The 13,575-nt window shown below is 35.5% G+C and overlaps 1 protein-coding gene across 4 annotated transcripts in view; it reads right to left on the bottom strand.

The window, feature by feature from the left end:
- The window catches only part of Mctp2 (multiple C2 and transmembrane domain containing 2), a 160,870-nt gene that overhangs the window by 72,652 nt on the left and 74,643 nt on the right, over positions 1-13,575 (bottom strand). For all 4 annotated transcript variants that reach the window (XM_076848831.2, XM_076848832.2, XM_076848833.2 and 1 more), the window contains exons 12-13: positions 11,772-11,874; positions 10,320-10,422 (exon numbers count right to left, since the gene is read on the bottom strand). In XM_076848831.2, the coding sequence (XP_076704946.2) occupies positions 10,320-10,422; positions 11,772-11,874 (206 nt within the window). The remainder of the gene's footprint in view (positions 1-10,319; positions 10,423-11,771; positions 11,875-13,575) is intronic.

The raw sequence follows: 13,575 nt of genomic DNA, 5'->3' as shown, positions 1-13,575 counted from the left end.
ACAGCAACAATTCAAATTTTTCACCCCACTTGGAAACAGGCCTGGTTCCAATGACAGGAGTTATAACCAACAGGAGAGATTAAACTGTCCACTAGGTCACTGTTTGTTCTGCAGGGAGTACTGTCACCAACCAGCCAAGGCAGCACAGAACTCCTTTTAAATAAAAAAATATATAGGAAACATTCCCTTATATAATAACCCATTCTCCCACATTGTTCAGAATGGTTCTTTACCTCACAAATATTCTGTAGTGAACCTGACTAATCCTCAGTTGTAATTCATCAAGTTCATTTCCAATTTTTAACAGTTGTAAACAGTGTGATGAATTTATTCACAGATGTCTCTATGCATTCATGATACATTTCTAAAGATAAATTCCTAGAAATGGACTTGCTGAGTCGTGGAATACATCTATTCTCATAGTGCAGGCAAGTAGCCAGTTTGCCTTTCTGAAATGCTGTGTTAATTCACATTCCTAGGCTCAGCGAAGAAGCCTGCCTGTTTCCCCACAGCTTGGCCAACTACAGGCATTTTAACTTAATATACTTAAAATTTCATAGAAAGAAAAAGAGTCTTGGATTAATATGAACTTCTTTTTTTGTAACAAATGAGACTGCACAGTTTTCACTGTTTTTTTTCATGTTAAAAAACAATAGACCAAGGTAGGGCTGTAAAACCAGACCCATATAGATATGATTCCCACTTCTGGCATTTAACATTGTGTGACTATGTGCAGTTACTGTACCTCTCTGAGCCCCAATGGTCTCTTCAAAATAGATAGACTATAAATGCTCAAACATATGTGTATATTAATTTTTTATCCATTTTATCCAAGTTTCTTCTGCAGACTTATACCAACTCATACTCCCAAAAACAGAATTTGAGAGGATCCTTTTTCTATATTTGTTAAGCTGATTACTTAAATGAATTTCATCATTTAAATTGCTAAACAAGGTAGATGAAGATGACAGCTCATTCTACAAGTGGTCATTATATAACAGGGACTGTTAAATGCTTTATATGGGCCAACTCATTCAATTTTCACCATATATACCCACTGCATGTATAATGATAATTTTACCTTTATTTTATTAACAAGGAAATTCAGATAGAGAGGTTAAGTTACTGGACTAAAGTCACACAGCCAGTTTAGTTGAGGAGCAGAGGTGCCAACTCATGCAATCTACTTCCAACAACTACATTCTTCCCCACCATAATCATAATTGAATGAATCATGAGACATTCATATACTTACAGGCTATTAGGATTTCCATTTAATTTAATTTTCTGGTAGGTTGAATTGTCGTTCCTTATTGATTAAAGATAACTTGTAAATTAGTAATGCCTATTTGCTTATATGTTATAAGTATTTTTATATGCTCCTAAGTCTATATTTTGTCTTTTAGTTTATGATGTTCATTTTTGTTTTGGCCATATCTTAAGATATCTTAAGATTTCTCTGATCATTCCTCTTTTCAGTTTGTTTGTATAGAATTTCTCTGCTATCAGAGTGCTGTAATGCTTAGTGTAACACACTGACATTTTCCCCTAATCGATCAGCAACAAATTTTCCCAGAATCTCTTAAGTAGTTCACCATTTCCTCAATAACTTCATATTTCAAATTTATAATATATTAAATTATCTCCAATTATTTAGTCTTCTTTCAAGTACTTCAGTATGCTTCTAGAATTCCCTCACCTAAGTCTTACACATTCTAATTTGCTTTCTATTGTAGTCTGATGCTTTTTTAGATTTTTTTTTTTAAATCATTCCTATGAGTATAGCCATTGATCTTGTTTAGTTAATATTGATCTTAGAGACCTTTTTATTTTAATGTTATGTATTATTTTTTATGTTTATAGATATCTGACATCAAAGAGTCTCTACAAATGTGTTTTGTTAAAATACACATTCTTTCTTTCTTCATATAATTCTGCATTGACTGGAGCTAACATAAAAGCCTTAATTTTCACTTGTTAATTCATAAACAAACTCATTAAATTCTCAAACAATCTGATGCAGAGACTGCTATTGTTATCCTCTATTTAAAGTGAAGAAAGAGAAGGAATACAGCTGGTATTTCAGCAATGACTCTTAGGCCTTGAAATTTCTGACAGATATCGTCCATCACATTAAGAAAGTGTCTTCAATTAGTAACTTATTAGACTATTTTTTCATATTATATTGTTGTTTGTTTTCTTCTTTTAACATATAAGTGATGTACATTACACATTAAAGTTCCTAAACTTTCTGATAGTCCAAGAAAGGTATATGAACAATTTCCTTCTTATTACATCTGTAATTTGGGGGCTGGGGATGTAACTTACTGATATAGCACTTGCCTAGCATTTGCAAGGCTCTGAGTTCAAACACCAGCACTGGAAAAAAAAAAAAAAGTGAGTTAAATGTGTTTTTGATGTCAGGTTTTCTAGTCTCAAGTAAAATTCATGAATTTTCCAATTTGTTTTGTTTTGTTTTGTTTTGGTTTGGTTTTGGTCCTTAACCACTGAGCCACATCCTCAGCCACCCCGCACCGCCCCGCCTCCGCTTTTTTTTTTTTTTTTAATGAGACAAGATCTCACTAAGTTGCTGAGGCTGAACTCAAACTTGCTATCCTCCTGCCTCAGTCTCTCTGGTAGCTAGGATTACAGGTGTGCACCTTCATGCTCAGCTCATTTTTATGTTCTTAATGAATTTAAAGAAGAATTACTTGACCCTTTAAGGTTTGGAAAAAACACACTCATAAAGCAAATTATATCTGTTATTTTCTTGTTTGGGGAAGACTAGGATGCAGGGAGTAAAGAACAGAAAAAATTTGATTATGTGTTCTCGTTTCTGCATAATTAGTAATTTTCACTTTACTGTATATTAAATACCCAATATCCAAGTTAGTCCATACTTGTTAAGATAAATTTCTTTGCTGTTTTTCACCAGTCCATTCAACCATGTGCAAAACTGTATTATATTTGCAGTTCATTTGGAAAGACTCCACATCTTTACAGAACACAGGTTCTCAGGATCACAAGTTCAAGGTCAACCTCAGCGACTTAGCAAGGTCCTAAGCAACTTAGTGAGATCCTGTCTCAAAATAAAAACCAACCAACCAACCAAACAAACAAACAAAGGCATGGAGATGTGACTCAGTGGTTAAGCACCCCTGGGTCAACCCCTAGTACAAAAAAGAAAGAAAGAAAATACTTATACCACACATTCTCCCAGTGTGTTTCTGCACTTCATTTCTCGGCGACCCCTCAATAAAGTTTGGTAGTAGTCTTCACAGCAATATTCTGTGGTGCTGTTTTTGTGTGTGTGTGTTGTTTATTTGTTCACTGTTTCCTCATTCTTGATGTTTTTCCTCTTTTGGCATTAACTCTGTAAGTTCCTGTCCATTTTGTTATTATTTGGGGGTGGGGGGCTGATACTTGGATTTATCTTATTCATTGATGACATCTATTTTACATTGTTGGGGTGTGTGTATTCTACAGTGCAGTATCCAATCTAGGGCCTTTACATGCTAGGCAGGCAATTGAGCTACACCTCATGACCTGTCTCTCTTTTATCTTCATCATTCCTTCCTAATTTTTTTAGTTTTATTCTAGTTTCTTTTGTTGAGATATATAATTGATTTTTAATCTTTATATTTAATGACAAAACCACCCAAGGTAAAAATTTCCTTTGAATAATACTTTTGACTCTTACTCTTAGTTTTTATGTATAGTATTTAATTGTTACTTTTTAAGTAGTCTAGATTGTAGTTTTAGTATCCAAATTAGTTACTTTTCCCCACCAAGTACTTAAACATGTGTTTCTTTTGATTTTTAATTTCTATTTTCATAAAAATATGATATTGGAACCACAGTACAATTTCTGCCTTTTCTGAAATTTATTGAGGTATTTTTGACCCATACAATCAATATTTGAACATGTTAAATGGATTTTTTGAGCAGAATAATTTCTATACTTATTTGTATTTTATTTTCAGTGGCTGTCACAGGGATTTTCACTAACAAACAGTTCTTAAAATTTGTACATTTGAACATTACAATCTCCAGGAATCATCACAGCTTGCTTTTGTTTGTGATATTTTCAAACATGGGTAAATAATACACATTATCATTTGGTGATTCTAATTTTTTTCAATTTTTTTCTTGTATTTTATATAGGAAAGAAAATGGGAAATAATTCATATACAGGTTCATGTTTTTTATAATCTTACTGGTAGTTCAGTCTTTTTTTTTATAATGACTAGAATAACTCAGTGTATCATGTTTTTGACTCACTGTTTATTTACATTTATATTCTATACTTTTACTATTTAATTTTATTATTACTATGTTGTAGGTATCTCAATGCAGCAGCATTTAGATTTTACTCTGTTCAATGTAAGATTTTTTTTTTCCATTTAATAGAAAAGTTGAGCCTATCCGACATCTACTCTCACAAGCGATATGTTCATTGATACACTGTGTAATGGCCATGTTTTTTGTTATGTTATTTGGTACTAGGGATTGAACCCAGGGTGCTTAACCACTGAGATACATCCTTAGCCCTTTCTTTTTGTTTTGTTTTTTGAGTCAGGGTCTCAATAAGTTGCTTAGGGCCTTGCTAAGTTGCTGAGACTGGCTTTGAATTTTCAATCTTCTTGCTTGAGTCCCTCAGCCACTGGGATTACAAGTGTATGCCATGGTGCCCAGGCCATCTTGTTGTTTGATGTTAGCGCAATCCCAGTAGGCCCTTCTCTCCCTTTCTCTCTTCTCCCTCCCAGCCTATCTGTCCTAACCAATATACTACCCAGTCATTATACTGCATATGTTTCATGATAATTCAAACATATTAAAGGTGCCATTACCTAGGTTCCCAGGATGCTGGACAAAATTGCCCTATTTTATTTTTATTTATTCCAATGGACTTATTGGAACAAAAGTAAGGGGTAAGAAGAATTGAAAGTTTGTGTTAAGAAATGACCATCATTGTCCACATTGAGATTCAAGTCTTGCCTTTATCAAATAAACTCTCAGGTGACCCATCTTCTTTTCCTTATTACTCATTTTCTATCCTCAAAGATGAATCACTTGGGATTCCCTGATCAAATTTATACCCTAGAAAATCAAATCTTAGCCACAGACCACTTTACATTGTATTAAACCTAATGATAAAGCCATTAACATAAAGTTAAATATCAATATTATTTACTTTAATGGTTATCATTTCGGCTTTAGTCTAAAAAAATCTATGATTATGTGAGTTTATTAAATTGGGCAAAACCATCACAGGTGAAACTTGTACAGATAAATACTTAATTGAAAATGTAGAGATATTTGCATGGCATTTATTTGGTATAAGCAACTACAGAAAATTTGTCTCATAAAACTAGGTGAAGTTGCTGTTGGTGCAGCTACTTATCAAGTACCTGAATCCACTGAGGATGCTGGGGCTTTCTAATGGCACTGGGAAGGCCCCAAGATTGTGATGACACACTCTTGTGTCCATGTTGTTCTGACCCATACAAAAGGACTCATGTTTGTTTCAAAATGCAGTCTCTCAAAGTTTGGATGATTCTTTCTTGGTTATTAGAAAATAATAAATGTATGCTTTTTCCTATTTTATAGATCAAGTCTGTAAGGCAAATTTTAGTCATCCTAAATTGGCCCATTAGATAACTCTAAGGGAACAATTGTATGAATGAATAAGAAGGACTGACCTAGAGGAGAATACAGTCCGATTTTCAAGACACATTTGGTATCACTTAAATTGAGGATAGACATGTTAAATAAATAGATTGAGCCAACTAATTATTAGAAGAGAATGTCTACTGCCCAAAATATTTTGAAAACTCTGAAATGTGCTTATTGCTTTCCACTGTGTGTATTTACTATATAGAAAGTTCACTATATAGTAAATTGACTGATTAGAAGAGTACAGGAGCAAAGTGAAAATGAGGAGATATATGTCCCCTTTTTTGCTCTCACTGACCAGCCATGGAAGAAGTCTTCAGATGGTAATGCAGTCTAATCTCAGTTTCCCACTGTTCTTAATCACCTGTATTTGATTAAAGAGCTTTGAATATCTGTAGAATAATTAATTTTTTTTCAAAACTAAGAGAAATAAAATCTATGGAAGGAGGGCTTACTGGCCTGGATTCTTTGAATCCTGATATACGACCAAATTGTACATATACATCTTGAACAATTCACCACCACTAATAAATATACTTATTTCAGTATATGGATTTTAAATGAACCAATAGTCAGCTAGTACTTTCACCCTGATTAAAAAGATATAGTGAATTTAGAACAGGCTCTTTATTTAACAGGCTTAAATGCACTTAACACATTAACATTTAGAGTAAGATTAAAAGTTAAAGTACCTTCTGCACTTTCTACTTAGATGTTAAAAAAAAAAAAAATGTAGTTTGCATTGTCTCCAAAAGCAAGCCAAATTTTAGTTTATGACTTGACAAAAAAAAAAAAAAAAAACTCATTTTCACAAAACTGTTCCCATTCCATTGGGGACAAATTGTTAATTATAAATTAAAATAAAATATTTGTTTTTAAACATAAAAGGATACATTATTGAATATTGTTCTGTATTCTGTAGACATGATAGTGAAGCACCAATAAATTCATTTTTATACTACTTTCTCATATTAACCGCCCCCCCCAAAAAAAAAATAAGTCCTTCTCCTAAGAAGCATACAATTTAATGCTTATTTAATTCTAGGAATTTCAGTGAATTCCTCTCAGATTTGCTTAATACTGTAGGAAAATTTTCTTCCTAGTCAATTGCACTGATGTCTCTGTCCCATGGTCAAAACCTTTCAGCAGCTTCCTGCTGACAGAATAAGCCAAACCTCCCTGCACCCTCCACAGGCCTGAGTGACCTTCCTCCTCCCCTCCCCTTCTGTAATCATGCTGAGCTCCAGACACAGGCCCCTCCTGGCCCCAGCATGTGTCCCTCCTCTGCTTTACTGCTCACATCTCTCTTCTACATAGAAGATCTTCCCTCTTGACCTCACTGAAGTCACTACCAACACCCTATTCCCTCCTGACCCAGTTCCAACTCCTTGTCTTCTAAATGCTTACATCCATACTTCTCACTTCCTATCGTCTAGTTCCTTTCCTGGGGCCCTTGTGATTTGAGGTCTTGTTTGTCTACTGCTTTGGGCACAATATTCATTTCATGGGTCTTTACTGTGCCCATCTGACATTTCTTAGAAGCTCAGGCTCTAATATGAAACTGCCTAAATTAAAATCCTGCGTCCATCACTCAGCAGCTATAGGATTCTTTCTGTGCCTCGGTTTCCTAATTTGTATATTGGCATAATAATAAAGCATGTCTTATTAAGTCATCAGAGAATTAATGATTCAACATATGTTAAGTGTACAGCACAGAGTTTGCTAGTTAGGCATCAGTCAGTATATATACTAAAGAAAAAAATCCTAGATCTAAATAGGTAGCTTTTAAAATGTACTCTCTAAACCACAAGTTAGAATTACTTGTATATAGAATGATCAATGAAATAATCAGCTCAAAGTATGCCAGTGATAATGAGGGTCATAGCATTTAAAAAAAACATATTTATATCTCCATGTAACATAACAGATCAATTAATTTGGAAATGGCAGGTGGAGCATAAGATGTCAAGACAAGCACAGGGATACACTGTGGGGTCTGATCGCTTCCCCGATTTATGGGTCAAAGAATCAAAAATAAATCAGAAATGAATCTGAATCAGATCAGCCACACTGAATGGCAGCAGCTGAAGTATCATATTCAATGCCAGGGACTCCAAAATCCATAAGGAAAAAGGACCAGCCATGCTGCTTCACAAAGCAAAGACCTTTCATATTGGCATATATTTCCAGATGTGCCACAGCCCATTTATCCTAGAAACAAACAAATAAAGTAAAATAAATCAAGCACTCTCTATCTCGAAACACCCTGTGGTTCCTCATCTTCCAAAAAGAAAAAGCCAAGTTCTTCAAATTTTGGCTTTCCAAGTCCTCCAGGGTCTTTTCCTGTTCTGCATCTCAATTTTCTCCAACTGACTCACACCATTCTATCCACAGTGGTACCCAGAGATTTCTGGAATCTGACAATCAAGGTCCTGCTGCAAAGCAGGAAGCATGCATGAAAGTTTCCCCAGATATCATAAGACTCACTTCCTCATCTATATTCTCGTTCAAACGTCCCCTTTTTTGTGGCTCTCACTGGCCAGCCATGGAAAATTGCAATCCTCCCTCTGCTTGATTTTTCCCCATCTAACATACTGTGTACAATTTGTGTCACTTTGTTTATGTGTCCTCTTCTACACATCTTGAAGCCATGAGCTCCAAGTGAGGAGAGATCTCCCTTAGGGTCATCATTGGTACTGTGTCACCTAAAACAGCGCCTGGTGCACAGTGACACTGGATCAATGTCTATTGACAGAATGATCAACAGACCTTAGGAAAGCTATCATGAACCTGAAAAAAATGTCAAGATGAATGGCTATTTGTATTTCAACCAGCTCTTCCACAAAATATTTCACCTTGTATTTTGGAGGAATGTTTTGAAAAATGATTTAGTTTAAGTCAATGGTTCTACACTGGGAGGGATTTCCTGACTCTTCAGGATCTTTGGAAATGTCTGCAGATTACTTTGGTTGTCATAGCAGTAGTGGGTGGCAGCTGCTATCCATTGGAAGTCATGTAAGTAAGTTATGTAAGCATGGAAGTCAAAGGTGTTTCTGGACATTCTACAATGCAACAAGAAAGCTCCATGTGATGAAGACTATTCTGGTTCCAAATGTCAACAGTGTTAAGGTTGAGAAGCACTGATGTAGCTGAAGTTAAATTCTTAGATCTGCCAAGTAGAGCACGCGGGAAGAAAAAGAGAAAGAAGGAAGGAAGCAAGTAGACTAAGAGAGTTGTGGCAATTGTAGACCACAGGCATGAAACTTTCACAAACAAAATGGGAGAGTTTTAAAAAATCAGCAAATGTGTTCACCTTGCAAGAAATAAAATGTGCTACTAATATTTATGCATGAAAGTAAGAAGAGAAATGTCAAAAAAATTAGTGAATAGAGGAAAGTGAATTGTAAAGAAGAGTTTTTCTCCTAGTACCTTTAGGGTCTCTAAAAGCATGCCCCATATTCCGTTACATGTATTCTTTCAGGAATAACTGACAACACTGTAATAAAAAAAGGGGGAAATCCCAAATCACCACCTCCTCTCTGTGAGCCCCGCAGTCTGCTGCCGACAGCTCGGAGCATTTGGCAGGAGCCGGCTGTACGAGGGAGCAGATGCTTCACGCAGGCTCTTAGAGTAACATCAGGGATATGAGAACTTGGGGAGAAATTAACCAAGCGATCAAAAACAGACGAAGAGATATTAAGAGGTATAGCGTTCCCCTTTCTGTAAACATTGTGTGAGCTAGACTAACCTCATGGTTAAATTACAGAGTGCTCCATCCACAAAGATGCACAAGTAGCTTTGAAAAAATAAGTCTTTGGGAAGAAATAAAATCTCATAGGCTGATGAAGCCATAGTCTACAACAAACCGTGTTGCTAGTTGAAGGAAAAACATAAAATTCTCTCAGAACAGTTCATCAGACCTACATGTTAATGCCCATTTAATGGATGGGGAAATGTGCTCCATAGTTTTCCTTTTTGCCCACGTTGCACATGTTTTTGGCTTTCTTTGATGTTTTCTCTGCTGTGTTTTAAAAGTATTTTTTTCATTCAGCATTTCCTTTTTGCTGACCCCAGTATGTTCTCTTTAAACCAGACTACAGAAACACTCTCCCATTTCTAAGAGACATCTCTTGCTTTCTTCCACAAAATATTTTTGGAGGCTGCAAATGAACAGGCCAAGTAAAAAAAAAAAATAAATACAAATGGAACTTTGGGATAAAAGGTCTTCCGCAGAGCTGAGAATGAACGTGCAGTTAGCAACAATTTAATTTTGAGGAAACGTAGGGTAAGGAGGTATAAAGAAATACATATTTTCCATTAATAAATGGAAATCTGAGTCGTAGATCCATATTCCTTGAAATCAAATGGAAACTCCAAGCTTAAAAATGAAGAGAAAGACTGAGAGTGAATTGACAGACTGGACAAAATGTTGTGGTTGATTAAATCAATACTGGACTGACACAGAAAAGATGATGTCTCTTTATAACTCAGACATAAGGAAAAGGAATAAAATGGTAGTTTGCTGCTACAGCTACAAGAATATTTCTTTTTCTAGCACTGACAAGGACAAAGCAACTCTGGATCACAGAAACTCATCAACTGTTAAATAACTTGCAAATTGTTGATGAACGAAGGGAACTTACAGACAGCAAGGGAATGGCAACTTTTCCAAGAAAATCAGGGGGTTTATCTCCATCTTCATCAAACACTGTCACTTCCAAAACATCATGGATGTCTTTAATGGGACTGAAACAAGAAATATCAGGTCTTATACACAAAAACACACAAGTGAAAGTCTGTTGCATGAAGATCTGAAAACACCGTTTCACTAATTAAGTCTGTGTGTCCTCAGAGTATAAAACTACCATTTAATTAAATTCTAAAAATTAAATCAAACTGACTGTATTCCCAAGCCTTCCATCATAGAAGACTCAGACATCCACATGAAAAAAAAAAAAAAATCAAGTCAACTTTTTTACTGACATTTTCTTTCCATGTAGATGTGCACTTGAGGGTGCAACTGTTAGAGGAGCAGAATAAAGGAGACAAAGAGTGAGAGGAAAAGGGAAATGATTTCAGAAAGTTGCTTCGAAATGAGAAAAGTAAGCATCACATTTTCTTTAAGTTAATGAAAAGGAAAGGTAAAATTCACATTTAATGAAATAGTGAGAAAGCCTCCTGTGGTCGAAACACAAATGCCAAAAATCCAAGGCATATTTAGAAACTTTTGTTGTTGTTGTTGTTGTTGTTGTTGACCAGAAGGCAGACACCAGTGAAAATGAAAATAGAGCCATGATCACTGACAATGTGTTAGAGAGACAGACACTCTTATTTCTGGCCACTGGCAGACCTGTTGGCAGAGCTGATCCACTTATCATTGGTCTTTGGGAGATTTCTACTAATATCATCAAATCCACACAAGCAAATTTGACTATTGTAGACTAAGCATTTATTCAGCTTTGTGAGGATAACGTACCATCATTTCACTCAAATTCATCCCTTGATGGTCCGGTGCCTTGAAATCTAAAGTAGGAAAATTAAGTATATCCTGCCTCCTTAATAGACAAGTTTGATGGAGTGGGCAGGGCATTGCTATGGAGTGGGTCATTCAGCTAAATGTAAATACAAGGAGGCTCTGGGAGTCATTAAAGATTCACAAATAATATGTATTTCCTAATGACTCTGGCATAATACAAGCTTTCAAGCATTTAAGATAATGTTAGAGCGTACAAGCTCCTTGAATTTAAGGCAGGTCTCCATTTGTGACTTTATTTAACTGAGGAATAAATTGGTTTAGATACATGGAGGCTTCCATATACCCACAGATTAATTTAGTCACTTGAAAGATCTACTTTACAAATGCCTTCTATAACACTCCCTTGCAGTTCCAAATGGTCTCTTCTATTATTAACACCACACTCCATAAAATAAAAGTATAAAAGGTTTTAAGGAAAAAGAAACAATAAAATTCACTCTTTGCACATAAAAATGGACAAAAAGTTCCACTCAAGAGCCCCAGCCTGCCCCAAACATATCAAGGATAATTGCTTTAAGTTAAAGCCACTCCTCTGTATTTCAGAGGCTAAAGCACTTACAATGTAAAAACTTTGTTCCACTCCGGGTTGAGGTTTTTGTAAATGGTATGTGTCTGAAGCCGGTCATTGCCTACCTCCAACAAGCAAAAAGGATCACTCTTCCCTGGCAAGAGAACAAACATTGGTCAATGACAACTGAGTACATAAAGAGTCAAAAGCACAGTAAACAAAAGCCATGTAGTTTTCCAACAATGAAAATTTCATGTTTGGTGAAAGAGGGAAGGTGAGACTTTTCGAAAGCTCTTTGGAAGCCCTCTTTGGGAAAGTGGAAGGTGGACAAAGTCTATAGGTCTTTTAGCATCTTAACAACGTAGGACCTGATACACAATACCCAACTCAGCTCAGATACAGCTGAAAGTCAGTAACCATACAGGTCTCACAGGAGGACTGTCAGTTTGACCTGTGAGAGGATCCAGTTCTTTGTTTTATTTTAAAAAGAAACTCAATAGCAAAAATAAACAACAACAACAACAAAACAAAACAAAACAAAAACCCTCAAAGTCCACACACAATCCAGTTTAAAGATGGGTAAAAGATCTGGGAAAAAAAAAAGGATTCTCAAAAGAAGACATGCAAATGGCCAAAAAATATATGAGTGTTCAATAGTATTAATCATCAGAGAAATGCCAATTGAAGCTACAATGAGCTATCACCTTGCCCTAGTTATTATAGCTACTATCAAAATAAATAAATAAATAAACAAATAAATAAGTGTGTGTGTGTTTGTGTGTGTGTGTGTGTAGAAAGGGAACTCTTACGCACAGCTGGAGGGATATACATTAATATAGTCCTTATAAAATTCACAGGTTCCTCAAAAAGTCAAAAATATATCTATCACATGATCCAGCATTCCATTATCAGGTATATATTTAAAGGAAATGAAGTCAATAGGCTGAAGAAATATTTGTACTCCCATGTTTATTGTAACACTATTCACAGTAGTCAAGAAATCAAAATAAGGGTCCATCGATGGATGAGTGGATAAAAAAATGTGGCACATGTACATACATGAATAATATTCAGCCATAATACAGATGACACCTAGTTTTTTTTTGCCGCAGCATGGATGAACTGGGAGGACAATTTTATTAAATAAGTTAGGCACAGAAAGAAATACTGCCTGATCTCCATTCACATGAGATCTAAAGAAGCTGCTCTAGTAGTGACTAGAGGCTGGGCAGGGTAGGAGTGACAGCTGAGTGGTCAAGATTCATCAAGAAGTACAAAGTCACAGTTAGGCAGGAGGAATGCATTCCGGCTTCTCCCGCATAACAGGGAAACTACAGTTGACAACGTTGCATTGAATATATTTCAAAGTAGCAAGAAGGAAGGATATTGAAGTTTCTCACCAATAATAAATGATTAATCTATGAGTTGATAAATATGGTAAGTACCCTGATTTAATTATTACACACTGTATTTATCAAAACATCACCCTATATTATAAAACTGTTACTATATGTCGGCTGGAAACAAAAGGGAAAATGGAGCACATCTCTGCTTAGATCCTAAACTTTCTTTAGGTCAGAATGGATGGTTACTCTTCTGCAATTAAAAGCCTATGAAAACTTCCATCATGTACATGGCTGTGAGAAGACGTGCAAAAGAAGTGTAGAAATGACTCTTTAAGATTTAAAATGCTGCTTTTACTGACCACAAACATGTATGATTCTATATACTCAGTGTATTATAAGACCACGTGAGTTACGTTTTTGGTGCTATGAAACATACAGACACATAATTCAATGAAATAGTTTGGGAATTGTATCTTAAAATATCTTAAGCTTATCCCTTACTTCTCATC

The sequence above is a fragment of the Callospermophilus lateralis genome, chromosome 3 (assembly GCF_048772815.1).
Source record: "Callospermophilus lateralis isolate mCalLat2 chromosome 3, mCalLat2.hap1, whole genome shotgun sequence".
NCBI lineage: Eukaryota > Metazoa > Chordata > Mammalia > Rodentia > Sciuridae > Callospermophilus > Callospermophilus lateralis.
This window is presented reverse-complemented; position numbering and strand designations above follow the sequence as displayed.